The sequence below is a fragment of the Salmo salar genome, chromosome ssa15, assembly GCF_905237065.1.
Source record: "Salmo salar chromosome ssa15, Ssal_v3.1, whole genome shotgun sequence".
NCBI classification, from domain to species: Eukaryota; Metazoa; Chordata; class Actinopteri; order Salmoniformes; family Salmonidae; genus Salmo; species Salmo salar.
Window position 1 is genome coordinate 37,465,458 of NC_059456.1, and position 27,704 is coordinate 37,493,161.

General features: G+C 42.0%; 1 protein-coding gene across 1 annotated transcript; it reads right to left on the minus strand.

Annotated features, from left to right (window-relative positions):
* Positions 1-27,704, minus strand: LOC106571370 (clavesin-2). The gene is made up of 5 exons (XM_014144385.2): positions 26,365-27,704; positions 25,561-25,735; positions 6,710-6,820; positions 6,015-6,235; positions 1-228 (listed from the first exon to the last, which is right to left on the minus strand). Exons 1-5 carry the CDS (start codon positions 26,751-26,753, stop codon positions 135-137), a joined length of 990 nt encoding a protein of 329 aa, XP_013999860.1. The 5' UTR covers positions 26,754-27,704; the 3' UTR covers positions 1-134.

Consider the following 27,704-nt stretch of genomic DNA (forward strand, 5'->3'; position numbering starts at 1 on the left):
GTCTGTCTGTCTGTCTGTCTGTCTGTCTGTCTGTCTGTCTGTCTGTCTGTCTGTCTGTCTGTCTGTCTGTCTGTCTGTCTGTCTGTCTGAGGGTCAATGTTTTCTAGGCTGCTTGTGTTGTGTCAGACTGTACATTAGTCCAGCGAGAGCAGTGGCTGCATGTTCTCCTCCTCGCTCTTCACTTTTTCTGGCCGTTTAAGAACTCCGGGCTCCACCACCGACTGGGACCTGTGGATATAAATAAAAGATGACTAGCATCAGAGAGGCCTGTGCTCAGTGAAGCATTATCACTGATGACTTCTCACCTACTCAAGTACAAAGGAGGGGATGAAAAGGTGTGAGCCCCAGAGCCCCCTTGCATCCTGCAGAGCAGGTAGCACACATGGGGGTCATAGGCGATGGGTAATATACGATGGGTTTCATAAATGCATCCCAAAATCCCTCCGCATCAATTGTTTCAGAAGAGGCCTTGGGTTACATGCAAACACACAAATGCACACACATGCACAAGCACACGCACAAGCACACAAAACCATCAATAAAAATGATCTTCTCCTAGAAAAAGAAATGGTGTTATCTTGTCTAGTACATGAGCCCGAAAAGTTGATCACAAAATGTCACACTCAGACACTGATCTGACCTATTTTTGATATATTTCTCTAATAAAAGCCTAAGCTGCTTTGGGGAACGGGAGCTATCATTCATCATGCAGAAATCTGGGACAGGTTGGTCTCCTGTGTCTACCGTGACAGATAAAGATTCATATGACTGATGATGATAACTAAGTCAACAACCAGAGCTTCATTCACCTGTGACAAAAAAACCCACCCCAAAACAAAATAAAATGTATGAATGTACAGTATTAACACAGGGGCTAAATGACCATTGGAATGAATAGTAGAACTCAATCACGTCAGCCTCAGTGAGGTTAACATTTAGGTCATACAGCTACTGCTGCTAGCGGGGAGCTATGTAATTACTGCAGCAGTAAAGTAAAACAGATCTGTCTCCACTCACAGACATCATAGTCACACAGTACAGTATGGCTTCGTCATTATGGGGTGCCCATGACACAGTGGCTCATCATACAAAACATATACTTCTCTAACAGTGACTCATATACAATTTTGTTATTTTAATCAAGTAATTCATGAGGTAATGTTTGCTTGAACTTTGTGGAGTGTATGAATGGCAGTGTACAGTGGGGAGATAATAGCCCTGACTAAAGAAGTCACTTCAGATCATATGGCTGCTGGTGATTACAGCCTTTAGTTCACCATACATTAGGACCCTGGCCAGGATGCTATGATACACCAATCAAATGCTCCTCTGTCACAGATACAGGGCAGTGCAGGGCAACAGAGTGCTTAACAATAGGAATAAAGACGTTATTAAATGCTTTTATGTCCTTTATGAAAATCCCATACTGTGCTGTATCTCTCATTGCTTTGCCTGCTGTGTCGGTCTACTGTCTTGGTAAACAGAAATGTCAATGAGAATGATTCAAATCTGCTGAATCCAAACATGTTTTTACTAAAGATTCTGTGCTATGAACGGGGAAGTGCATGTATTTCCTTTCAGGTAGGCACACACACACACACACGTAGATGCATGCATGCACACACATAAACACACAAACACACTTGACAAATTGAGATGGCTCTCAAAAAAAGGACATTAGAGTGGCCAATTTCCCCAAGGCAAGAAGGCCTTCATGACAGTCATATGTCTATACAGGTTTAGTCAGAGGGTTTTGTGAGGCAGCAGGAGTGGAACTGAGCTTATTGCCGAAGGTAAAAGTCCATCACTTCTGTTCATGCTCCAGAAGGTTGCTACAGTAGCTAGCGCACTCAGAAGAAGTCAGAGCTCCGTCAATTGAGTGCAGATCAGTGCATCATATTCATTTTTTTTGTCTAATGCTCATTTCACGACCCAGTAAGTCGTAAGAGACACAGCCCTGAAAAAACTCACTGAGACAATAGACTGTCAAAAAATGATACACTACCGGTCAAAAGTTTTACAACACCTACTCATTCAAGGGTTTTTCTTTATTTGGACTATTTTCTACTTTGTAGAATAATAGTGAAGACATCAAAACTATGAAATAACACATATGGAATCATGTAGTAATTAAACATATACAAATATATAGAAATATATTTAAGATTTGAGATTCTTCAAATAGCCAACCTTTGCCTTAATGACAGCTTTGCACACGCTTGGCATTATCTCAACCAGCTTCACCGAGAATGCTTTTCTAACAGTCTTGAATGAGTTCCCACATATGCTGAGCACTTGTTGTCTGCTTTTCCTTCACTCTGCGGCCCAACTCATCCCAAACCATCTCGATTGGGTTGAGGTCGGGGGATTGTGGAGGCCAGGTCATCTGATGCAGCACTCCATCACTCTCTTTCTTTGTAAAACAGCCCTTACACAGCCTGGAGGTGTGTTGGGTCATTGGGTCCTGTTGAAAAAGAAATTATATTCCCACTAAGCCCAAACCAGATGGGATGGCGTATCACTGCAGAATGCTGTGATAGCCATGCTGGTTAAGTGTGCCTTGAATTCTAAATAAATCACAGACAGTGTCACCAGCCAACACCCCCACACCATAACACCACCTTCTCCATGCTTCACAGTGGGAACCACACATGCGGAGATCATCTGTTCACCCACACAGCGTCTCACAAAGACACGGCGGTTGGAACCAAAAATGTCCAATTTGGACCAGACCAAAAGGACAAATTTAAACCGATCTAATGACCATTGCTCATGTTTCTTGGCCCAAGCAAGTCTCTTCTTATTATTGGTGTCCTTTAGTAGTGGTTTCTTTGCAGCAATTCGACCATGAAGGCCTGATTCACACAGTCTCCTCTGAATAGTTGATGTTACGATGTGTCTGTTACTTGAACTCAGTGAAGCATTTATTTGGGCTGCAATTTCTGAGGCTGGTAACTCTAATGAACTTATCCTCTGCAGAAAAGGTACCTCTGGGTCTTCCATTCCTGAGGCGGTCCTCATGAGAGCCAGTTTCATCATAATGCTTGAAATTTTCCGAATTGACTGAACTTCATGTCTTAAAGTAATGATGGACTGTTGTTTCTCTTTGCTTATTTGAGCTGTTCTTGCCATAATATGGACTTAGTCTTTACCAAATAGGGCTATCTTCTGTATACCCCCCTACCTTGTCACAACACAACTGATTCGCTCAAATGCATAAAGAATTAAAGAAATTCCACAAATTTACTTTTAAGAAGGCACAACTGTCAATTGATATGCATTCCAGGTGACTACCTCATGCAGCTGGTTGAGAGAATGCCAAGAGTGTGCAAAGCTATCATCAAGGCAAAGGGAGGCTACTTTGAAGAATCTCAAATATGAAATATATTGTATAACACTTTTTTGGTTACTACATGATTCCATATGTGTTATTTCATAGTTTTGATGTATTCACTATTATTCTACAAAGTAAAAATAGTCAAAATAAAGAAAAACCCTTGAATGAGAAGGTGTTCTAAAACATTTGACCAGTAGTGTATATGTCAAGGAGGATTTCCTAAACTACTCACCTGAATGAAACACACAGAACAATGTTTAGCATTTTGAATAGTGAATAAATAAGATAATCTCCAAGTATACAATTTTCAATGCTTATCTCTCAGAGCAATCCAACAAAATTATGCCAGTGAGAGGGCATTAATACACCACACACACAAACAAGCATATGGATCTTTGTGCTCTGCACTACAGTGTGTAGTGGAAGAAAGAGAGAAGGTGATACTCAGGACTGGTGACTTGAAGGCGTCGAGGCGCAGCGTGATGACTCAATCACGATTTATGACATTGTTTGGATGAATGACCATCTGTGGGCAATCACAGTGGTCAGCAACACATTATCTGTGTTTTCTGCGGGGAGGGACGTTCCCACAGAACTCTGAGAGCACAGACACCTTTGGAGATGTGAAATTAGATGAAAATGTGAAATCGGCAAAATGAATGCTACAGTGTGAATTAAATTGTCATGTTTGGACTGTTCGAGAGATCGTTAAGAGCTATGAATTTTGATACCATATGTTTTATTGTACTGTAAGTGCTATGGAATTATTGTTACTGGGTGTCACGAGATCCCTTGGATCTCTATGGTGTTTAGGTCAGAGCGTGACTAGGGGGGTGTTCTAGTCTTTCCATTTCTATGTTGGTGCTCTTAGTATGGTTCCCAATTAGAGGCAGCTGATGTTCATTTTCTCTAATTGGGGATCATACTTAAGGGTTCCCTGTTCCCACCTGCCTGGGGGGATATTGTTTGTTTGTGGTGGTGCTTGTTACGTCATGTTGTGTTGCTTGTTAATTGTTTTGGTTGAAGAAGTTTCACTTTAAATAAATATGTGGAACTCAACAAACGCTGCGCCTTGGTGCGTCTCATATCAGCACCGTAACACTGGGAAACTGTTATTTTATTCGTCGGACAGCGGGTAGTTCAAAGAGGGAGTGACACAGGGGTGCGCTCCAACAATTTAAATTGAGTTGATTAGATTAGAGATTATTCTGAATTGAAGACATGTGTAACCACGTTAAGTCTTATCCTATTGGTTGTAGTCATTTACTGTGCTAGTCTGCAATGGATCATGTATTTCATGTACACTGTAATTGTTTGAGCGTTAATTATTTTGTGACTAATAAATTATATTAGCTGAATTGAGTAAATACATTCCTCGTTTTACAGAGTAATTCTTTGACTACACGTTCATCATTTAGTAGGTCTATTTGTAGTTGTTATTTACGCTACACGTTTGGGTAACACCTTGACATCTCTGATCTGCTTGTCTGAATAAATTAATGCTTGAACATTGGTTGCCAGGATTAGCTCTTTGTATCTAGTCTCTTAATAATTGCATAATGTTGCAAGTTAGACACATGATCATTATAGTCATACTGAGAGGAGATGTAAGGCTCGCTACCTTGACTAGATTCCTCCAGAGACGTACAGAGCATGTTGCATTTATTCACAGAATAATGGAGTCAGATTGATAAATGTAATTTATTATTATATTCAACATAATTTCTACATAATGGTTGGATAATTTCCACCGAACTACACGTGTAGTGCAATTTAATGAAGGATTGTTCTTACTGTAGGATGTGTTTTCCATTGATTTTCTAGCTCTAGGAAGCCCTACTTACTCTTCTAGCTCTAGGAAGCCCTACTTACTCTTCTAGCTCTAGGAAGCCCTACTTACTCTTCTAGCTCTAGGAAGCCCTACGTACAGTATATTCCATATCTGCCCTATTTCTGTGGTTATTACATGAACCATATACTTTATGATATATTTAAGCAATAAGACCTGAGGGGGTATGGTATATGGCCAATATTACATGGCTAAGGGCTGTTCTTATGCACGACACAACACATAAACTGGTTACCAACGAAATTAGACCAGTAAATAGTATTTTTTTGTCATACCAGTGGAATATGGTCTATTATAAACTGGGTTGTTCGAACCCTGAATGCTGATTGGCTGACAGCCATGGTATATCACGGTAAAAATAAGTGTTTTGTCATATATATATATATGGGTATCCATATTTACCACGGGTATGACAAAACACTTATTTTTACTGCTCTAATTACGTTGGTAAACAGTTTATAATAACAATAAGGCACCTCAGGGGTTTGGGATACACGGCCAATATACCACGGCTAAGGGCTGTGTCCAGGCACCCCGCGTTGCGTCGTTCTTAAGAAAACAACCCTTAGCCGTGGTATATTGGCCATATACCACACCCCCACAGGCATTATTTCTTAAATATACCACAGCTTTTAGCCAATCAGCATTCAGGGCTGGAACCATCCAGTTTATAAATGGAAACAATACATCAGTTATGACATATCTGACAGACTAACATATCGCTTTCTTAGAAGACACCTCCACCTTTATCTCGTATGAAGACACACAATACACAATCTATCACATTGACACACGTGAATAACATGACTGTCCAGAGTCTAGACTGACCTCTTCATGGTTTTGGGAGACAGGTCTTTCTCCAGGTCTTTGACAGACAGGGAGTAGGACTCGGGGCAGTACTCAGTCTCCTCATCATAGGCGTGGTCCAGGAGGGTGCGGGCCCAGGTGCCCATATCGTAGGGGGGCATCATCCCACCCAGCTCAGAGGGCAGGATCTCAGGGTGCATGAGCTGGTGAAGGCTGTTCAGGTTGTTCCCATGCATGAAGATCTAGAGAGGGATGGACAAAACCAGCGGTTGACTTGTGCGGGAGCTCACCGGAGCTGAGTACCGGCACCTCGAACATTCTACCACTTTAGATCATGTTCCTCTTATAGAATAATAGCTCAAAAGTATTGTGGAGCTTCTCCACCTAATTGTAAACAATACTGTTTTACTCCAAGTCAAGCACTGTGCAAAACAACAACACAACATTGACACAGATAGATAATGAGTATATACTGTCTAAGAGCACGTTATAAAAGTCTACAGTTTGTTGGAGTGGATAGATTTGCTCTTTTGAAAAGCAAATGTCCTGACCTGAACAATGCTTATGACAGCAGCTATTCAGAAAGTATAATAACCGATGCTGTATGTTCAATAGAATGACCTGACATTCATTGGTTACAGCAACACAGTTGACTTGTTGGTCTCTGTCAAAGTGATTTTTCAGAATGTTCAGTCAACAACATCCTCCCATCTTACCCTTTTTCTTGTCTTATCCTTCAGAAAGGGCCGTATGACAGTGTACAGGGCGTGGATGTACCACGGCTGGTTCACAAAGTGGATTCCTCCGAACCTGGCAGGAAAGCTGTCCTGTGGGCAATAAAAAACACAAATACACTCACTATTCTACCTGTTGGTATGGTAATCCACTTTTGCTGTGTTTTCGCTAAGAGTATATATTGTTTTATTCTATTCAAACTACATTATGAGGAGGGTATGTTGGATAATGAGAGTGGATTTGAACATTGTTTTGTAGAATGTAAATAGAAGGTAATTCTGTTCTTTTTCATTTCCTTGTCCAACGTTACAGATTTATCTTGATGGGTTTGCATATTGGCATTATTGGCTTCATGTTAACGTTGCTCATTGAAAATGACCCAGTCCATTTATGTTACAATATTGCACTGATATTGGCTTTTTCCGTGCTGTTACATTACCATGCAGGTTTGAGACATACAGTGCATTTGGAAAGTATCCAGATCCCAGATCCCAGGCTTATTCTAAAATTGATTAAATTGTTTTTCCTCTCACCAGTCTACACACAATACCCCATAATGACAAAGCAAAAACAGGTTTTTAGAAATTTTAGCAAATTTATATTTAAAAAAAGACATAAGTATTCAGACCTTTTACTAAGTACTCTAAATAAACTTCAGTTAGTGCTAAATACGGCTGCTAGAATCCTGACTAGAAGCAAAAAAATGTGATCATATTACTCCAGTGCTAGCCTCCCTACACTGGCTTCCTGTTAAGGCAAGGGCTGATTTCAAGGTTTTATTGCTAACCTACAAAGCATTACATGGGCTTGCTCCTACCTATCTTTCCGATTTGGTCCTGCCGTACATACCTACACGTATGCTACGGTCACAAGACGCAGAGCTCCTAATTGTCCCTAGAATTTCTAAGCAAAGAGCTGGAGGCTGGGCTTTCTCCTATAGAGCTCCATTTTTATGGAATGGTCTGCCTACCCATGTGAGAGACGCAGACTCGGTCTCAACCTTTAAGGCTTTACTGAAGACTCATCTCTTCAGTAGGTCCTATGATTGAGTGTAGTCTGGCCCAGGAGTGTGAAGGTGAACGGAAAGGCTCTGGAGCAACGAACTGCCCTTGCTGTCTCTGCCTGGCCGGTTCCCCTCTCTCCACTGGGATTCTCTGCCTCTAACCCTATTACAGGGGCTGAGTCACTGGCTTATTGGTGTTCTTCCATGCCGTCCCTAGGAGGGGTGCGTCACTTGAGTGGGTTGAGGCACTGACGTGGTCTTCCTGTCTGGGTTGGCGCCCCCCCTTGGGTTGTGCCGTGGTGAGATCTTTGTGGGCTATACTTGGCCTTGTCTCAGGATGGTAAGTTGGTGATTGAAGAAATCCCTCTAGTGGTGTGGGGGCTGTGCTTTGGCAAAGTGGGTGGGGTTATATCCTGCCTGTTTGGCCCTGTCCAGGGGTATCATCGGATGGGGCCACAGTGTCTCCTGACCCCTCCTGTCTCAGCCTCCAGTATTTATGCTGCAGTAGTTTATGTGTCGGGGGCTAGGGTCAGTCTGTTATATCTGGAGTATTTCTCCTGTCTTATCCGGTGTCCTGTGTGAATTTAAGTATGCTCTCTCTAATTCTCTCTTCCTCTCTTTCTTTCTCTCTCTCGGAGGAACTGAGCCCTAGGACCATGCCTCAGGACTACCTGGCATGATGACTCCTTGCTGTCCCCAGTCTACCTGGCCGTGCTGCTGCTCCAGTTTCAACTGTTCTGCCCGCGGCTATGGAACCCTGACCTGTTCACTGGACGTGCTACCTGTGCCAGACCTGCTGTTTTCAACTCTCTAGAGACAGAAGGAGTGGTAGAGATACTCTCAATGATCGGCTATGAAAAGCCAACTGACATTTACTCTTGAGGTGCTGACTTGTTGCACCTTCGACAACTACTGTGATTATTATTATTTGACCATGCTGGTCATTTATGAACATTTGAACATCTTGGCCATGTTCTGTTATAATCTCCACCTGGCACAGCCAGAAGAGGACTGGCCACCCCTCATAGCCTGGTTCCTCTCTAGGTTTCTTCCTAGGTTTTGGCCTTTCTAGGGATTTTTTCCTAGCCACCGTGCTTCTACACCTGCAATGCTTGCTGTTTGGGGTTTTAGGCTGGGTTTCTGTACAGCACTTTGAGATATCAGCTGATGTAAGAAGGGCTATATAAATACATTTGATTTGATTTGATTTGTTGAAGCAACTTGGGCAGCGATTACAGCCTCAAGTGTTCTTAGGTATGATGCTACAAGCATGTATTTGGGGAGTTTCTCACATTCTGCTCTGTCAGAGTGACCATTGGGTTCTTGGTCACCTCCCTGACCAAGGCCCTTCTCCCCCTTTGCTCAGTTTGGCCGGGCGGCCAGCTCTAGGAAGAGTCTTGGTGGTTCCAAACTTCTTCCATTTAAGAATGATGGAGGCCACTGTGTTCTTGGGGAACTTCGATGCTGCAGAAATGTTTTGGTACCCTTCCCCAGATCTGTGCCTTGACACAATCCTGTCTCAGACCTATACAGACAATTCCTTCAACATCATGGCTTAGTTTTTGCTCTGACATGCACTGTCAACTGTGGGGCCTTATTTAGACAGGTGTGTGCCTGTCCAAATCATGTCCAATCAATTGAAATTATCACATGTGGACTCCAATCAAGTTGTAGAAACATCGAAAGGATGATCAATGGAAACAGGATGCACATGTGCTCAATTTCGAGTCTCATAGCAAACGGTCTGAATACTTATGTAAATAATGTATTTCTGTTTTTATTTTGAATACATTTGCAAAGAATTCTAAAAACCTGTTTTCACTTTGTCATTATGGGATATTGCGTCTAGATTGCTGAAAAAAAATGTTTCATCCATTTTAGAATAAGGCTGTAACGTAACAAAATGTGGAAAAAGTCAAGGGTTCTGAATACTTTCCGAAGGCACTGTAGGTTGAACATTATTATCATAATGGTCTGTTATAATTTGGACACAGGGAGTATTCTGAGAATATACACTGATATAACAGGGTTTGCTGACGAGCAGCAGAACTGTGTCCCTGGGGAGAAGTTCATGTAAAGGAGCAATCTGATGATTTAGGGGATTGTTTGTGAGGAGGACGCAGGAGGAACATCCAGAGTGCACCCTGTAATCTAGTGACACAGTCTGGGGTAAAGTCAGCTCACACAGGCACCGCAGCAGAGCAACATCACAGCTACAGTCAAACCCGTGGGAGGACAATCACCAGGAAAGCTCAAAATACACAATAGTCTCACAACATTTAACATGTTGGTAAAGCCTCAGTTTCATGTGTAAGTGTGGTTCCCATCTGTTCTGCAGACTTTACTGAAGTTTAAGACTGGTGTAATGGCTACCTGTATTAATTGAATTAGCTAATGGAGGTAGTTGACAATGGTGTTGCTAGCTCACTGTAGCTTCCCTGCTGAAAAGAAACTGCATAGACCAGCATACTGTAGGCTGGTCATGCTGGTCTCCAGCCTTCCAGCCTTCGCTGTGTTTTTGCTGGTGATCAGCCTTTGCTGTGTTTTTTCTGGTCATCAGCCTTGCGCTGTGTTTCTGCTGGTGCCTTCGCAGTTTTTTTGCTGGTGCATTCGCTTGGTTTTTGCTGGTCTCTTCACTGTGTTTTTGCTGGTGTCTTTGTTTAGTTTTTGCTGGTGATCAGCCTTTTGCTGTGTTTTGCTGCTGACCAGCCTTCACTGTGTTTTGGACACTAGTGACCAGCATAACCAGCATCATGTCACATTATGCTGGCTTGCAAAGTAATGTTTAATTCCTATAGGAATCCAGACAGATTGGGGTTATCCAACAAATGGAACTTTCATTCACCTAAAATCTGCATTCAGAATGACTGCCAGGGTTAGAAATATTAATAAATGACACTACCTACAGCGCATTCGGAAAGTATTCAGACACCTTGAATTTTTCCAAATGTTGTTATTTATTAGATTGTACCTTATTTAACTAGGCAAGTCAGTTAAAAACAAATTCTTATTTTCAATGAAGGCCTAGGAACAGTGGGTTAACCGCCTTCTTCAGGGGCAGAACGACAGATTTTTACCTTGTCAGCTCAGGGATTCGATAATGCAACCTTTCAGTTACAAGTCCAACACTCTAACCACTAGGCTACCTGCCACCCCAAGGGATGCTAAGTTACGCCTTATTCTAAAATGTATTCAATATTTTTTTTTCCTCATCAATATACACACAATACCCCATAATGACAAAGCAAAAACAGGTCATTGGACATTTTAGCATGTCCAATCAATTGAATTTACCCCAGGTGGACTCCAATGAAGTTGTATAAACATCTCAAGGATGATCAATGAAAACAGGATGCACCTGAGCTCAATTTCGAGTCCCACTGTAAAAGGTCTGAGTACTTATAGGGTATTAAATAGGGTATTAAAAAAAATACATTTGCTAAATTGTCTAAAAACCTGTTTTCGCTTTGTCATTGTGGGGTAATGCGTGTCGATTGATGAGGGAAAAAAGTAATTTCATCCATTTTAGAATAAGGCTGTATTGCAAGAAAATGTGGAAAAGGTCAAGAGGTCTGAATAATTTCCAAATGCACTGTAAACCACCTAAACTGGAACAACCATTTCAGTAACAGGTGCAATAACTGCAACTAACAGATTGGATTAGTTTAGAAAATGTTATTTATCTTTGTGTAGCACAAGATAATTTAATCGATTAATCAATCAAGTACACGCAAAAATACTGATATTGAAACAAACAATTCCAAAAACCAAACTGCAATAGAGCATCAAAAAGAAAGGAGGACCAAGGCACTCTTCATATAATTGATTAAAATGCCTTTATTAGTATGGCATGTTCAATAGAAACAATGTTTTAAAAAATCTGACGCGTTTCGGCTGCATGGCCTTCGTCAGGGAGTACAAAGAAATAATACAATGTTCTCTTTTTAACAGCTTTTCCAATTAACCCTAATTTGAAGAGGGAGTGGTTAAAATTGATTGGACACACCTAGTAAGCAATACTATACACACTTTAAAGTGAAATACTGTAGCTATGTTATCATAAAAATTTAACTCCAAGCTAGAAGTATCAGAACACTTAGAAAGGTAGTTCTAACCTTAAATATGTCTGGGAGAAGTGTCAAGAATAAGAAAGCAATATATTCCATAGTACACTAGAACACAGCAAAACATAAACATAGCTGAGGGCAATTGAGCCAATTGAGCAAAATACAATAGAGCATGCTGGGAAATATGATAATGATGGGCGTGGTATTGCAGAATAGCTTCACCAGCTAGACCATGCTGGACTAGCATAGACCAGCATGGACCAGCTTGGTCACCAGCATACCACCATCACCAGCACATCAGCATGAGCTGGTCACCTGCATACCAGAATCACCGGCATACCAGCATGAGCTGTTCACCAGCATCGCCAGCTTGACCAGCTTGTTGGCCAACCTAACCAGCTAGACCATGCTGGTCAGACCATCTTGACCAGCAATCGGACCTGCATGGACAACATAGCCCAGCGTGGACCAGCTTGAAAATTAGGCTATTATGTTTTTTTTCAGTAGGGTTTCCCTCTTAAATCTGTCTCAGTTTTTAATCCACATTCATCAGGCTAGACATTTAAGATCACAGACGACTGTGAGTTTTTTCCTCCCAGCTCAGAGAACCAATGCTGGGAATTCTTCATTAACACAAGCTGTGCTATACCTATCTACCCAGCGGGACGTATACCTCTATTAAGCATGGTAATCAACTCACAACACTAATTCTCTCTATCACACTTTCAGACAAAAAGTTGAAGTGACAGGGTATCCTTGCAGTGTGAGATAGATCTTGTCTCTTGGCTATGCGTAGTTTGAGGATAACCAGATAGCTGTTCATTTTTAAAGCAGGGCACTAATAGCTTCATGTGCACGTCTAGGCCTAGAAGCCAAACAGAAGGATCCATACACCTTAATCCCTTTACATCCCAGGGATCAGTCCATCGTATGTTTAGGATACTCCTCATTCTCCTCAGTGGGGCTAGTATGTGTTTGCTCTGCCCTTCCTGGACTGAGAGAGAAAAGAGCCATATGCTTTGATGGTGAAGACGACAGAACTGAGCTTTAAGGGCTCTGTCTATCTCAGGAAGGACAGCCGTTGTTGCCATGGTGATGCTGGACAGCTGGGTTAGCATCCCTTGGCCTGGCTGCAAGGACACTGGGCGGTCCAGCGTCTGGCACCAGTAGAACTGCTCACAGGCTGAGACTCTGTTTTCTGGCACAACATCATAAGGCACAGCTGATAGTGGACAGGGAGAGTGATACATCCGACAGCTTTGACTAGGATGAAGGCGCCATCTGCATTATACACTGAGTATACCAAACATTAGGAACACCTCCTAACACCTTCCTTTTGCCCTCAGAATAGCCTCAATTCTTCGGGGGAATGGACTCTACAATGTGTTGAAAGTGTTCCACAGGGATGCTGGCCCATGTTGACTCCAAAGCTTCCCACAGTTGGCTGGATGTCCTTTGGGTGGTGGACCATTCTTGATACACACGGAAAACTGTTGAGTGTGAAAAACTCAGCAGCGTTGCAGTTCATGAAACAAACCGGTGCGCCTGACACCTACTACCGTACCCCGTTCAAAGGCACTTCAATTTTTTTGTCTTGCCCATTCACCCTCTGAATGGCACATATACACAATCCATGTCTCAAAGTTTAAAAATTCTTCTTTATCCTGTCTCCTCCCCTTGATCTACACTGATTGAAGTGAATTTAACAAGTAACACCAAGAAGAGATCATAGCTTTCACCTGGAAGAAAACAGTACAACACCGGTGCCCCTGCACGTTGACTCTGTACTGGTTCCCCCTGTATATAGCCCCGCTATTGTTATTTACTGCTGCTCTTCAATTATTTGTTATTCTTATCTCATACTTTTTGGGGGGGTATTTTCTTAAAACTGCATTGTTGGTTAAGGACTTGCAAGTAAGCATTTCACTGTAAGGTCTACACCTGTATTCAGCACAGGTGACAAATAACATTTGATTTGATTTACCTGGTCAGTCTATGTCATGGAAATAACAGCTGTTCTTAATGTTTTATACACTGAATGTATAAGAAACACAAAATAGAATGCAGGATGGAGACTTCGTCTTCCTCCTCTGGTTGTTGTTGGTCTGTACCTCTAGTGCGATGTTGGAGGAAGGAGGGAAAGGGGAAGAATAGAAAAACCACTGCTGCCCTCTTTGATGTATTCTAGCTACAAGCTACTTCTGCTGCAGTTTCATTTGGAGAGGAAAACTTCCATAATTGAGAGAGCATGAAGCTTAAAGCTGCAATACGTAACTTTTTGGGTGACCAGACCAAATTCACATAGAAATGTGTGTTATACATCTGTCATTCTCATTGAAAGCAAGTCTAAGAAGCGGTAGATCTGCTATATGTGTGCTATTTCTATGCTACCCGTTCTTAAGTTTCATTTTTGTGTCTTTTACTTTCTGTTTTGTACACCAGCTTCAAACAGCTGAAAATACAACATTTCGGGTTATGGAAAATACATTTCACAGTGGTTTAGATGGTACAATGATTCTCTACACTATACTTAATTGTTTTGTTACATAAATTTAAATTAGGAGAACTATAAGAATTTTAGCAACCAGGAAATGCCGGAGCGATTTCTGCATATGCATCTTTAACTGTGAGCAACTAAAAAGGCAAATGACATCCAAGCATCATCAGAAGCCAGCAACATGGAACATGAACAGATGGACGTGGGCATACGTGGGCCATTTTGCAGGGCTCCAAAGATCTTTTATCACAAGATCATTTCAATTGATTTATTAGCTTCTGTTTAGATGTATTAGTTAATAACCAAACATATATATTTTTTTTATCTCTTGGTGACTGTTATGTCACAGTTTAGCCTCCTGATGTACTTGTCCTTTTGTTGAAGGCATATAGGTTGCCTGATGTTACCTCACAGAGTTTCCCAAGCAACAAAAGCAAGAAACTAGGGCAGAAATTCAAGGGCAGCCCACCTAACAAGGCAGAGATTGCTGATGAGACTTTCCTTGCATTGCAGAGAGGCACTGATGGCAATAGAAGCCTATAAAGCCAAGTTGTCAAACCCCTTAGTGAACACTGATGAACACATACTGGCAAAATCCCAGAATGTGTTGTTCCACAAGGACTCAATGGTATACACTGATGACATGTGATTTGTCAACCAGAAAATGCTGATTAGCCCGATTGCAACAGTGAATGCACTATCCCCATTTTGAATGAATCTCATTTGAATTTGAGCTTCATGGTCTGGAATGAATTTGGCAACTGATTCGTAAACATGACAAAGGGGTATATGCATGCAAACCCAAGAGATGAGATGGTGTACTAAAAGTTATAGCCTATAATATGTAAATCTGATTATTTGAATTGTCAATCTGTGCTTTTTCCACTACTGTTGATGTTGAACATTCTGGAATGCGGCTCTCATGTTTTCACATTATTTTTTGTAAAGCTGATGAGCCCATCTTTTCCTGGATTCATTTTTCTTTTCATAGGATTGTGTAACGGGGTGAGTGACTGGTTGCCGGGAAGTCAGGCGCAGGAGAGCAGAGATGGGTGATAATAGGAGAACTTTAATATACACCCTGGCCCAAAGGCACAGGCAAGGCAGCACAAAGCACAACCACAGTGACATGAACAGGATTAAACAAAACAAACAAACGTAGGTTTGAAACAAACCTAGCGCAAGCCAGCCTGTAGCGTAACACCCTACACAAAGAACAATTCCACACACAGACATGGGGGAAACAGAGGGTAATATACATTTAGTCTGATGAGGGAATGCGAACCAGGTGTGCGGGAAAACAAGACAAAACAAATGGAAAATGAAAGGTGGAGAGGCAATGGCTAGAAGACCGGTGACGTCGACTGCCGAACGTTGCCCGAACAAGGAGAGGGACCGACTTCGGTGGAAGTTGTGAGAGATTGGCTTGACAAGCTCTCTAAATTCAGCTCTGCTCTTTTCAGGAGTCATTGATAAAGGATGGAGTGAATTAATCCTGCTGTGAAAATGAAAAAAGAAAACATCAATTTAGTGGAGTCCTTTTCAAAAAGAAAATGTAACCTGAAGTGAAGATGCTACTTTGTTATATCCCTTTACTTACAGCCACTGGAAGTAGTTTGGGGGTGGGGATGTTGCGTTTTATTATTGTTTATTTTCAAGGGAGAGGGCGCTTAAAAAATATTTTGGCCCATGCAACAGACGCTATATTGGTCCGCTATTACAGCACTATTAACCTGTCTGGGCTAGGGGGCAGTATTTTCATGGCCGGATGAAAAACGTTCCCAATTTAAACAGGTTACTACTCTGGCCCAGAAACTAGAATATGCATATTATTAGTAGATTTGGATAGAAAACACTCTGAAGTTTCTAAAACTGTTTGAATGGTGTCTGTGAGTATAACATAACTCATATGGCAGGCAAAAACCTGAGAAAAAGTCAACCAGGAAGTGGAGGATCTGAGAATTGTAGTTCTTCTTTCTAGTCACTTTCGAAACTACAGTATCTGTGGGGTTACGTTGCACTTCCTAAGGCTTCCATTGGCTGTCAAAAGCCTTCAGAAAGTTGTTTCAGTATTCTCCTGTCACTGGGCAGATAATAGGAGCTCAGTTACTGAGTGGACTGCCTGGCAACAAAGGGATTGGATATGCTCGATCCCACGAGTGCGCCGTTCCTTCTTTTTCTCCTTGAATGAATACGCTATTGTCCGGTTGGAATATTATCGCAATTTTACGTTAAAAATACCATAAAGATTGATTTTAAACAGCGTTTGACATGCTTCTAAGTACGGTAATGGAACATTTTGACTTTTTGTCTCTGGTACCGCGCTCGCGCGTTATGCCTTTGGATAGTACTCTGAACTCACGAACAAAACAGAGGTATTTGGACATAAATATGGATTATTTTGAACAAAAACAACATTTCTTGTGGAAGTAGCAGTCCTGGGAGTGCATTCTGACGAAGATCAGCAAAGGTAAGAGCATATTTATAATACTAATTCTGAGTTTAGGTTGCCCCGAACTTGGCGGGTGTCTGTATAGCTTTCTGTGATGGCGAGCTATGTACTCAGAATATTGAAAAATGTGCTTTCTTCGTAAAGCTATTTTAAAATCTGACACAGTGGTTGCATCCAGGAGTAGTCTATCTATAATTCTTGAAATAATTGTTATATATTTTGTCAACATTTATGATGAGTATTTTTGTAAATTGATGTGCACATTCACCGGAGGTTTTGGTGGGAATACATTTTCTGAACATCACGCGCCAATGTAAAATGCTGTTTTTGGATATAAATATGAACTTTATCGAACAAAACATACATGTATTGTGTAACATAATGTCCTAGGAGTGTCATCTGATGAAGATCGTCAAAGATTAGTGCTTCATTTAGCTGTGGTTTGGGGTTTATTGACACGTCCTTACTTAGAAAATGGCTGTGTGAATTATTTTTGTCTATGTACTCTCCTAACATAATCTAATGTTTTGCTTTCGCTGTAAAGCCTTTTTGAAATCGGACAATGTGTTTACATCAAGGAGAAGTGTATCTTTAAAATGGTGTAAAATAGTTGTATGTTTGAGAAAGTTGAATTATGACATTTTGTTGTTTTTGAATTTGCCGCCCTGATATTTCACTGGCTGTGTCCCGCGGGTGGGACGCTAGCGTCCCACGTAGCCCATAGAAGTTAAAGGCCCACTTTTGTGGATTTTAATATTTTTTCCCCCATTTATATATATACACTGCTCAAAAAAATAAAGGGAACACTAAAATAACACATCCTAGATCTGAATGAATGGAAATAATCTTATTAAATACTTTTTTCTTTACATAGTTGAATGTGCTGACAACAAAATCACACAAAAATAATCAATGGAAATCCAATTTATCAACCCATGGGGTCTGGATTTGGAGTCACACTCAAAATTAAAGTGGAAAACCACACTACAGGCTGATCCAACTTTGATGTAATGTCCTTAAAACAAGTCAAAACGAGGCTCAGTAGTGTGTGTGGCCTCCACGTGCCTGTATGACCTCCCTACAACGCCTGGGCATGCTCCTGATGAGGTGGCGGATGGTCTCCTGAGGGATCTCCTCCCAGACCTGGACTAAAGCATCCGCCAACTCCTGGACAGTCTGTGGTGCAACGTGGCGTTGGTGGATGGAGCGAGGCATGATGTCCCAGATGTGCTCAATTGCATTCAGGTCTGGGGAACGTGCGGGCCAGTCCATAGCATCAATGCCTTCCTCTTGCAGGAACTGCTAACACACTCCAGCCACATGAGGTCTAGCATTGTCTTGCATTAGGAGGAACCCAGGGCCAACCGCACCAGCATATGGTCTCACAAGGGGTCTGAGGATCTCATCTCGGTACCTAATGGCAGTCAGGCTACCTCTGGCGAGCACATGGAGGGCTGTGCGGCCCCCCCAAAGAAATGCCACCCCACACCATGACTGACCCACCGCCAAACCGGTCATGCTGGAGGATGTTGCAGGCAGCAGAACGTTCTCCACGGCGTCTCCAGACTCTGTCACGTCTGTCACATGTGCTCAGTGTGAACCTGCTTTCATCTGTGAAGAGCACAGGGCGCCAGTGGCGAATTTGCCAATCTTGGTGTTGTCTGGCAAATGCCAAATGTCCTGCACGGTGTTGGGCTGTAAGCACAACCCCCACCTGTGGATGTCGGGCCCTCATACCACCCTCATGGAGTCTGTTTCTGACCTTTTGAGCAGACACATGCACATTTGTAGCCTGCTGGAGGTCATTTTGCAGGGCTCTGGCAGTGCTTCTCCTGCTCCTCCTTGCACAAAGGCGGAGGTAGCGGTCCTGCTGCTGGGTTGTTGCCCTCCTAAGGCCTCCTCCACGTCTCCTGATGTACTGGCCTGTCTCCTGGTAGCGCCTCCATACTCTGGACACTACGCTGACAGCCACAGCTCGCATTGATGTGCCATCCTGGATGAGCTGCACTACCTGAGCCACTTGTGTGGGTTGTAGACTCCGTCTCATGCTACCACTAGAGTGAAAGCACCGCCAGCATTCAAAAGTGACCAAAACATCAGCCAGGAAGCATAGGAACTGAGAAGTGGTCTGTGGTCACCACCTGCAGAACCACTCCTTTATTGGGGGTGTCTTGCTAATTGCCTATAATTTCCACCTGTTGTCTATTCCATTTGCACAACAGCATGTGAAATTTATTGTCAATCAGTGTTGCTTCCTAAGTGGACAGTTTGATTTCACAGAAGTGTGATTGACTTGGAGTTACATTGTGTTGTTTAAGTGTTCCCTTTATTTTTTTGAGCAGTATATATATATTTTATTATTATGATTTTTCAGGGGGTGCTGCAGCACCCTCAGCACCACTACTTCCAACGGCTATGCCTTTACTGGAATCAGGCCTCTTCATATGCACTACTTTAACAGCAGACTACTATATAAACAGGCCCACAGCACTCTGTAGTAGGCTATCTGGGGAAGGCTTTGATTGAGAGCTACATTAAGTGAAAACTGAAAATGACATAAAGCCATTGAACATTCTCTGCTTTCTTTGAAGAGACAGACCCTGGGTTAATACGTAGCCATGGAAATAGAGAGAGGAGAAAGGAGAGAGAAGAGAGACAGTCACAAACGATAGGTCACGTCAATAACGTAGGCACCACAGGAGACACTTTATCTGCACCTGCCAGATCCGGCCTGCTTTATTTGGGAAAAAGTAAAATGAAAAAGTTGGGGAAAAGTTCATTGTGAGGAATGAAGCTACACTTATTGGCAAAACCACATTCTGTTATAGACCAGACCAGCACAGTTCTTCTGCAGGAGAAACAACATTACAACTCCAGAGTGCCAAGCGGAATCGGAATCTGAGGCAAGCAAACTAACAATTGGTTTTCCTCTGCCCCTCGGTCCAAAATACTGTATGTCTGCTGCTGATTCCTCAGCCAGCTGAGAGTCCCCTGTACAGGGCTGTGGGATACGAGGCAGTGGAGCTGAACATTCAGATGGGAGACTCCCAGTCAGACAGCGAGATGGATTGAGCACTTTGGTTGAACTTGTTACATGTGCATACTGCACTATTGAGCACAGCACAGCATAATCCCTGACCTCTCATTGAGGAAAGGCTCTGTTCTTCTGAATCACTCGAAATGTGTTAACAGGTCGAATCTATAAATATTATACAGACTTGCCCTTGATAAAAGTCCAGACACAACTGAGGGAAGGTCAAATCCATATTTCACATCTTTTGGGTATACTTTGGCGATAAACACATTGAAAAGGTTCGAGTTTAGGACTAAATTCATAAATACAATTTGAATACAATGGAGCAAGTCCACTGCGTTATCGGCAAGCTTAGAGAACCATGTCGAGTGGTTTGCTGCTTTCAATTCATCCATCCTGTGGGTGGGCTTAATAAAACATGCAATCGATGGGAATATATCATAGCTCATTAAGTTATTAATAGAATGGCATTAGGATCTGATCAGTGTTCTTCTACTGGAGTTTTCACCACAAGTAGAAAAGGAAAAACACTGTATAATCCCTTCAAAGCTCAAGCGCTATTTCATCCACCTGTAATGACATCATTATCTATGCATGAATCATAGTTTGCATCCAAACAATACAGTAACACTGAGTTGACTAAGAATACTGACCAAAATGTTTTGCTCAGTGGATTGTAAGAAGTATCTGTCTGGGAATAGGGTTTTCTCCCTGCATTACTACATAACGGGGTTGGGGTCAATTCTATTTCCATTCCCGTCAATTCAGAAAGTAAACGAAAATTCACATTTTTCCCCACTGAAAATCATTGAGGATCATTGGAATTGGAATTTCAGTGTACATCCTGAATTGACCCTAACCCTGACACATACACTATATATACAAAAGTAGGTGGACACCCCTTCAAATTAGTGATCCGGCTATTTCAGCCACACCCGTTGCTCACAGGTGTATAAAATCGAGTACACCGCCATGCAATCTCCATAGAGAAACATTGGCAGTAGAATGGCCTTACTGAAGAGCCTTCATAGGATGCCACCTTTCCAATAAGTCAGTTCGTCAAATTTCTGCCCTGATAGAGCTGCCCCAGTCAACTGTAAGTGCTGTTATTGTGAAGTGGAAATGTGTAGAAGAAACAACGGCTCAGCCGCAAAGTGCTAGGCCCCACAAGCTCACAGAACGGGACCGCCGAGTGCTGGAGTGTGTATCCCGTAAAAATTGTCTGTTCTTGGTTGCAACACTCACTACCGAGTTCCAAACTGCCTCTGGAAGCAACGTCAATAACTCTTCATAGGGAACTTCATGAAATGGGTTTCCATGTCCGAGCAGCCGCACACAAGCCTAAGATCCCCATATGCAATGCCAAGCGTCGGCTGGAGTGGTGTAAAGCTCGCCACAATTGGACTCTGGAGCAGTGAAAACGTGTTCTTTGGAGTAATGAATCACACTTCACCGTCTTGCAGTACGACGGTAAGCCAGGAGAACACTAACTGCCTGGATGCATAGTGCCAACTGTAAAGTTTGGTGGAGGACTAGGCCCCTTAGTTCCAGAGGAGGGAAATCTTAACGCGAAGCATATAATGACATTCTAGATGATTCTGTGCTTCTAACTTTGTGACAACAGTTTGGGGAAGGCATGAAAATGCATGAAAATGCTCCCGTGCATAAAGGGAGGTCCATAAAAAATGGTTTGTCGAAATCGGTGTGGAATAACTTGACTGGCCCTGACTTCAACCCCATCGAACACCTTTGGGATGATTTGGAATGGCGACTGCGATCCAGGCCCAATCGCCAAACATCAATGTCCAACCTTACTAATGCTCTTGTGGCTGAATGGAAGCAAGTCCCAGCAGCAATGTTCTAACATCTAGTGTAAAGACTTCACAGAAGAGTGGTGGCTGTTGTAGCAACAAAGGGGGGACCAACTCCACACAAATGCAGATGATTTTGGCGTGAGATGTTTGACGAGCAGGTGTTCACATACTTTTGGTCATGTAGTGTATATACAATGTGTATCTACAGTATGTAGAAGAGTATTGATGGGTGAGAAATTGACTGGGCATCTAATAGATATACAATCTCAGGGATTAGATGTTAGATAACAAAGGGAAAAGACATAGACAGAGACATAGACATAGACAGCTTTCAATCAATTGAACCACTCTCAAGGGCACACCAAGCTCAGGCAAAGCCCAAGTTAACGCACAGCAAAAAAATAACTATTCCATCAAATTATCTAGCACTTTAATTCTAAAGGATAAAGCCATAAATCATATTTATTCTACACCTCTTCACAAAAGTAGACTTTCCTTCTCCCAAGCCTCAGACAGAACATCATATACTGTATAGCTACAGCCACTGTCCTCAAAGCACAGCACGGCATTATCTGCTGCTACTGAATTAAGTCTATTAGCCATACGCAGGGGGAAAAACACATTCCTTTGTGAATGAACAAAATGTAGTTTTCACCACAATACACTTAGAAAAAAATGGCAATGCAATATGAATACTTTATAGAGTGTTAAAAAAATGAGCTCTAAAAATAGCTCCAAGTATGAACCTCTCGCAGTTCCAATTATTTCACTGACGATTTCCCACTATCATTAATAATAGTGATGAAGATTAGGCGGCAGGTAGCCTAGCGGTTAAGAGCATTGTGCCAGTAACCGAAAGGTCGCTGGTGCAAATCCGAGCCGACAAGGTGAAAATCTGTCGATGTGCCCTTGAGCAAGGAGCTTAACCCTAATTGCTCTTGTAAGTTGCTCTGTATAAGAGCGTCTGCTAAATGGCTCAAATTTAAAAATGTAAGAGCATTTGAAAATGTGTTGCACTCATATATAATTTATTGATCATATATAACTAATTGATTGAGCCTGGCTAAATGGGTTTTAAGCTGTCACCTTTTAAGATGTGAATTAACACCATTGCACCAAATTACATAATTATGGGGAAGCAGACCATATGGAGAGAGGGACTGACTACAGCCCTACATCTGCAGAATTATGTTAATGTAAAACATTTGTCCCCCAATCTGTCTTAAACCCACAGAAACAATGCACACATCATCACCCACTCTGAGAGAGAATGGCAGAAGTGTGTTTCTCTCATCTAGCAGCACAGTCCATCTGGAGAGTACATAGCATGGCGGTTGGACAGGTTGCCACGGAAACTTGTGGGATGGGATGGGGAAGACTGGTCTTTTGTGATTGGCTGCCGAACACAGGTTATTCTCTAGACTAAGAGGGACAAAGGCATGGCTAAGACAGACAGAGAGAGAGAGAGAGAGAGAGAGAGAGAGAGAGAGAGAGAGAGAGAGAGAGAGAGAGAGAGAGAGAGAGAGAGAGAGAGAGAGCGAGCGAGCGAGCAAGAGGAAACAACAGAGGCTCTAAGATAACAAAGCATAGCTTGGGGAAACCAAGGCCAGCATGGAGTGTTCTACTCATTTCAACCATTTGTTTTTCTTGGTATTGATTTGCCAAGAATACCCACACTTTAAACAAGTCTTAATTTCTTTCTCTTTGTTTTGCAATACTCAATGAAATCTGTACTAGAGCTGTGCTCTGTGTATTAGCTATTCCAACAACAATAGATGTGACTGTCAGTTTGGGAATAGGAAACTGAATTATCACACATTGACAATTACAATTTAGTTATTTAGCAGACACAGTTGGAGATGCGTTTTGAAATATCCTTATGGGGTATGTTCAGATTTTTGGTTCATTTTCATTTTTCTGTTAAGCTTCAGAATCTTCCATAATCTCTTTCAAATTCTGTAAACAGAGTGTTTTCATTGTTGCCAGTGGAAGTGTTAAAAAAAAAATGTAATTGTTGTCAGTAATGTTGAATTTCATCATGTTATTCTGAACACACGACCCACGTGCATTAACAAATGTACTGACAGGAAATGATAAAGAAGCTGAACTGAGATCCGGAAGACACACACAAACACACTGGTGGGCAGCAAACAGTGAGCTGCACCTGATGCAAGTACAAATGGTATGTAATATGGATAAATCATTAGCTATAACATGTCCTTCACAACAAAAAAGAACAACATCTTGACGTCTTGGCAATTTCAAAAATCAATACCCATAGAGGCAACGAGTGTTAACCTCAGCTGAGGATGAAAACCTAATGTTGATGTCTTGAATGTGCTTTTCTTTGTGTGTGATTTCTTTAGCAGCTCAGGCCCTTCATGACAGTCATAGTGAATCATGAGGCGGGCTGGCACACACGAGCCCTTCAATGTCATTACACAACCCACCAGAGGGCCACAACACCCTGAGATGCTCTCAGTGTTCAGTGTCAAGCGGGCTCACAGATAGGATGTCACCACTATCCATTACACTGGAGAGAAGCATTATGAGTACAAGGGTCAGGCACTGGACAACATATTTTGTGTCTTGAGGTGGAAAATCAATAGTTGAAGATACCATACCATATAATAAATAGCATATATACCTTATGAAGTATCTACTATTGTAGAGCTGATGAACATATATTATGTAGTGTAGATATAAACCTGCTCAGATTGAAATGGGTTTCAGTTGGAGCTTTTCGTCTCCGACTCAGACAGGGAGAAACATTTAGCCAGTAACTGTTGATTATGTGGCTGATTCCATTAGTTAGTACAATGTTTCTGTTGGGTTTTATTTTATTTTCCATTCAAAGGATGACAACAGTGTTCCCGCATGATTTGATAGCGGCACATTGGGAGGCTGAGATACTAATAGCAGTGATCAATTATTCACAGTCTAATCTGTGTCTGGAGAGGCAGTGGAATGTGCAATGGCCTCATCATGGTCCTCCATTGATATTCAGTCAAGGAACCTTTCTGGTGATAACAGCCTACGCTCTACATGGCTACATATTACATGGCTACACAGCTATAAAACTAGTCTATCTTAACTTTCCATACATTGAAATTTGAATGATGGACTACAGAGGAATTGGTTGGCAGATAGCCTAGCGGTTAAGAGCATTGAGCCAATAAACAAAAGGTTGCTGGTTCGAATCCCAGAGCCGACTAGGTGAAAAATCATTCTATGTCTTTGAGCTTGGCACTTAACCCTAATTGCTCCTATAAGTCGTTCTGGATAAGAGTGTCTGCTAAATGACAAAAATGTAATTCGCAATTGCTGTATGCATTTTGTTATTAGGCTACACATCATATTTATAATTTGGTTGGCCACCTCCCAAAGGATGCACTTGGACAGAGACCTTGTCTTCTGTATTCCATTAGAAAATATTGAACAGGGTCAAAGGAATATTGTTCAAATTTGAGTCTCTGCATCACCTGCTGAAGATTGCAATCATAGGCTCAGAAATCAAAATGGAAATGTCGTAATTAATTTCTTATGCAAGTCTTTGATTGTAAAGTCATTTCTGAGAGTACAGAGGAGTGATTATTGAGTGGATGTGCTTTTACATTATAAGAGTTTGTCACATTACCAAGAGAATGATAAGAAAGTTGTCGCTAATGTTGCCCCCATATAAACTAGTAGCAGTAGTGCTATATTTCTATAACCGACCATGACAACAACAAAGATCTGCACTTCCACACTGCAAGACTGACAAGTGTCTGGTGTATTCAAAATCCCTAAAGACCTTTATTGTTTTAGGCTTGATTAAATGAGTAAATGTAGCAAACCCCTCTAAATTAGGAGTCATCTGAGTAATCTCAGTAAATGGAGTTTAGTGTCAAAAGTAGCTAAGAACTTAATCCGAGTGATGTGGAGCCCAGCAAAGAGAAGGTTTATAAGAATGTTGAGACTATTACCTGTAGACCTTCTATGGCCAGTCTCAGCATACTCGGTGTTAGTTTGGAGGCTTGCTTGAACGTGAAGTTGCTCCAGTCGATGATCAGGACAAATCCATTCACCTGTAGCTCTGGATCTTCTATCATGGACTCCAGCGACAACAGAATAGATCGCAGTATATCCACAAATGTATACCTATAGAGGACAGCAAAAGCATTAGGAGACTATTCTAGTACTGTAATCCCAGTTAAATAGTTAACTGTAAAAATGAAATGTAACCAGCATACCCTTGTTTGGCAGTAAATACATAATGTGACTCTTTAACCTTTTCATTCAGGAGAGTAATACACAGAGATTCAGATTGCAGAGATGACTTGTATGAGTGCTGTTATTAAGTTAATAGGCACTCCTGATGGCCTTTTGTGTGTTTATCACATCCTGCTATTGTGTGAAATTACTAATGTGTTTTCATTGTGACTATGGAGATCCCATGAGTGGGCCCCTAAAAGTAAAATAAATCACATACTCAAATCTCTAAAGTAATGTGGTGAAACGTAATTTGATTGTATCTGGTTCAACACTTACATTCCTCATTCACTAGTGGGGTAATAGCATTTTTACTGACCTATGCAGCCCAGTCTATGCCCATGCCCTGGCCTACATCAATGAGACACTGACAGGGCTTGCCTTTTGGTTAATAGTTCAATTTATGTTTCGAATCAATTCGTGAGACTAGGCTATAACAAAGCCAATGCCACAAATCTGTGGGAAAGTCGTTACAGTAGTTCTGAAAGGACAGCTCCCAAATATCAGACGGACATTACCTGCTCTGGTCCCAGTTAGCAGCAAAGAGAATCAGTATTTTCCTGCCATATCTGTCCAAGTTGGTCAGCACCCCCGGAAATCCGTCTTTGAGAGCTTGCTTGATTCCCGGGTCGGTTGCTTTGAGGTTTTTAAACATGTCCAGATTTTGCTGACGATATTCGAAATACTGGGCCAAGAGGCGAAACGACTCGAAATGATTAAATTTCCGCGCTCGGAGAAAGCGCAGGATGAAAGCATCTTCTGTCCTAAGAAAGCCAATGTCTGGGCGGGTGATGATCATGTCCCTCACCTCCTGAATGTCCTGATGTAGAGTGTCGGGGTTCTCCTTTAACTCCACCTTGGCTTTCTCCAGGGTTTCTGGAGACAAGCCCGCTTGCAAGTGAGCCATCGTCCTTGCTTCCACGGCCAATATTGAATGGTAGGTAAAATGTTACCGTCGATGGAGCCAAAACCTCCAACAATGAATGCGTCACGTATATGCCTATTGGACCCTCTCAATCAGTTCCCTAAAATCAAAGCCTGACTTCAGATATCGTCCTGGGTCCTCCTGAGTAGGCCTGTGATAGAAGGTGCAACATAGGCTGCATTCACTTTTTGGACAGCGCCATTATGTTTCCACCTGTACCTATCTAACATTTGACTTCTGTTTCCAACTTTCTTTTCATACGTTGACATTTATAGCTCTCAAATCAGTCGCAATACTGGCTGTTGCTGACTTCCCAATTAGGTATATGAATAGCCTATGTTCAGTCACCGATTGCATCTCTAACGTGGCTATGTTGGAAGCCTAAACACACAATTGTGAGACAACCGTTATCATCCATCCCCACCCAAAATAACCTAACATTACAATTACCATAAAAGCATTACACTATGCTACCTGCAAGCGGTCAGGCAATGCGGCACCCTGCAGCAACTCCTGTCATAACTCTCCTTACCGAATGCATTGCAATTCAGAATCAGAAAGATGCTGTGCCCGACTGCTAGAAATTACAGTCAAAGACTCAAGGCGACATATTCCGTCGACATCCTCACTCCATTCAGTATGCTGTCTATTTCCATTCTCTGTGTTTGTTCCCAATATTGGATGACCAAGTCAAAGTCCCGTTGTTCTGAGCGCGGTGCTGCTCCAGTTCTTTTTGTGGTTGCTTTACGTCAGTGATGCTGTTGCCGTTTTGTTGCTGTTGAAAGTGACTAAAAACCATCGCTCCAGTGTTATAGTCAGTCTGGCCGTCATCACATGGTGTAGGAGGGAGAATAACCCTCTCTTCACTCTATTCATCGCACCCAAACACCACCTGCTCATTGGCTGCGACCAGACCAGACATAGGCTGCCCAC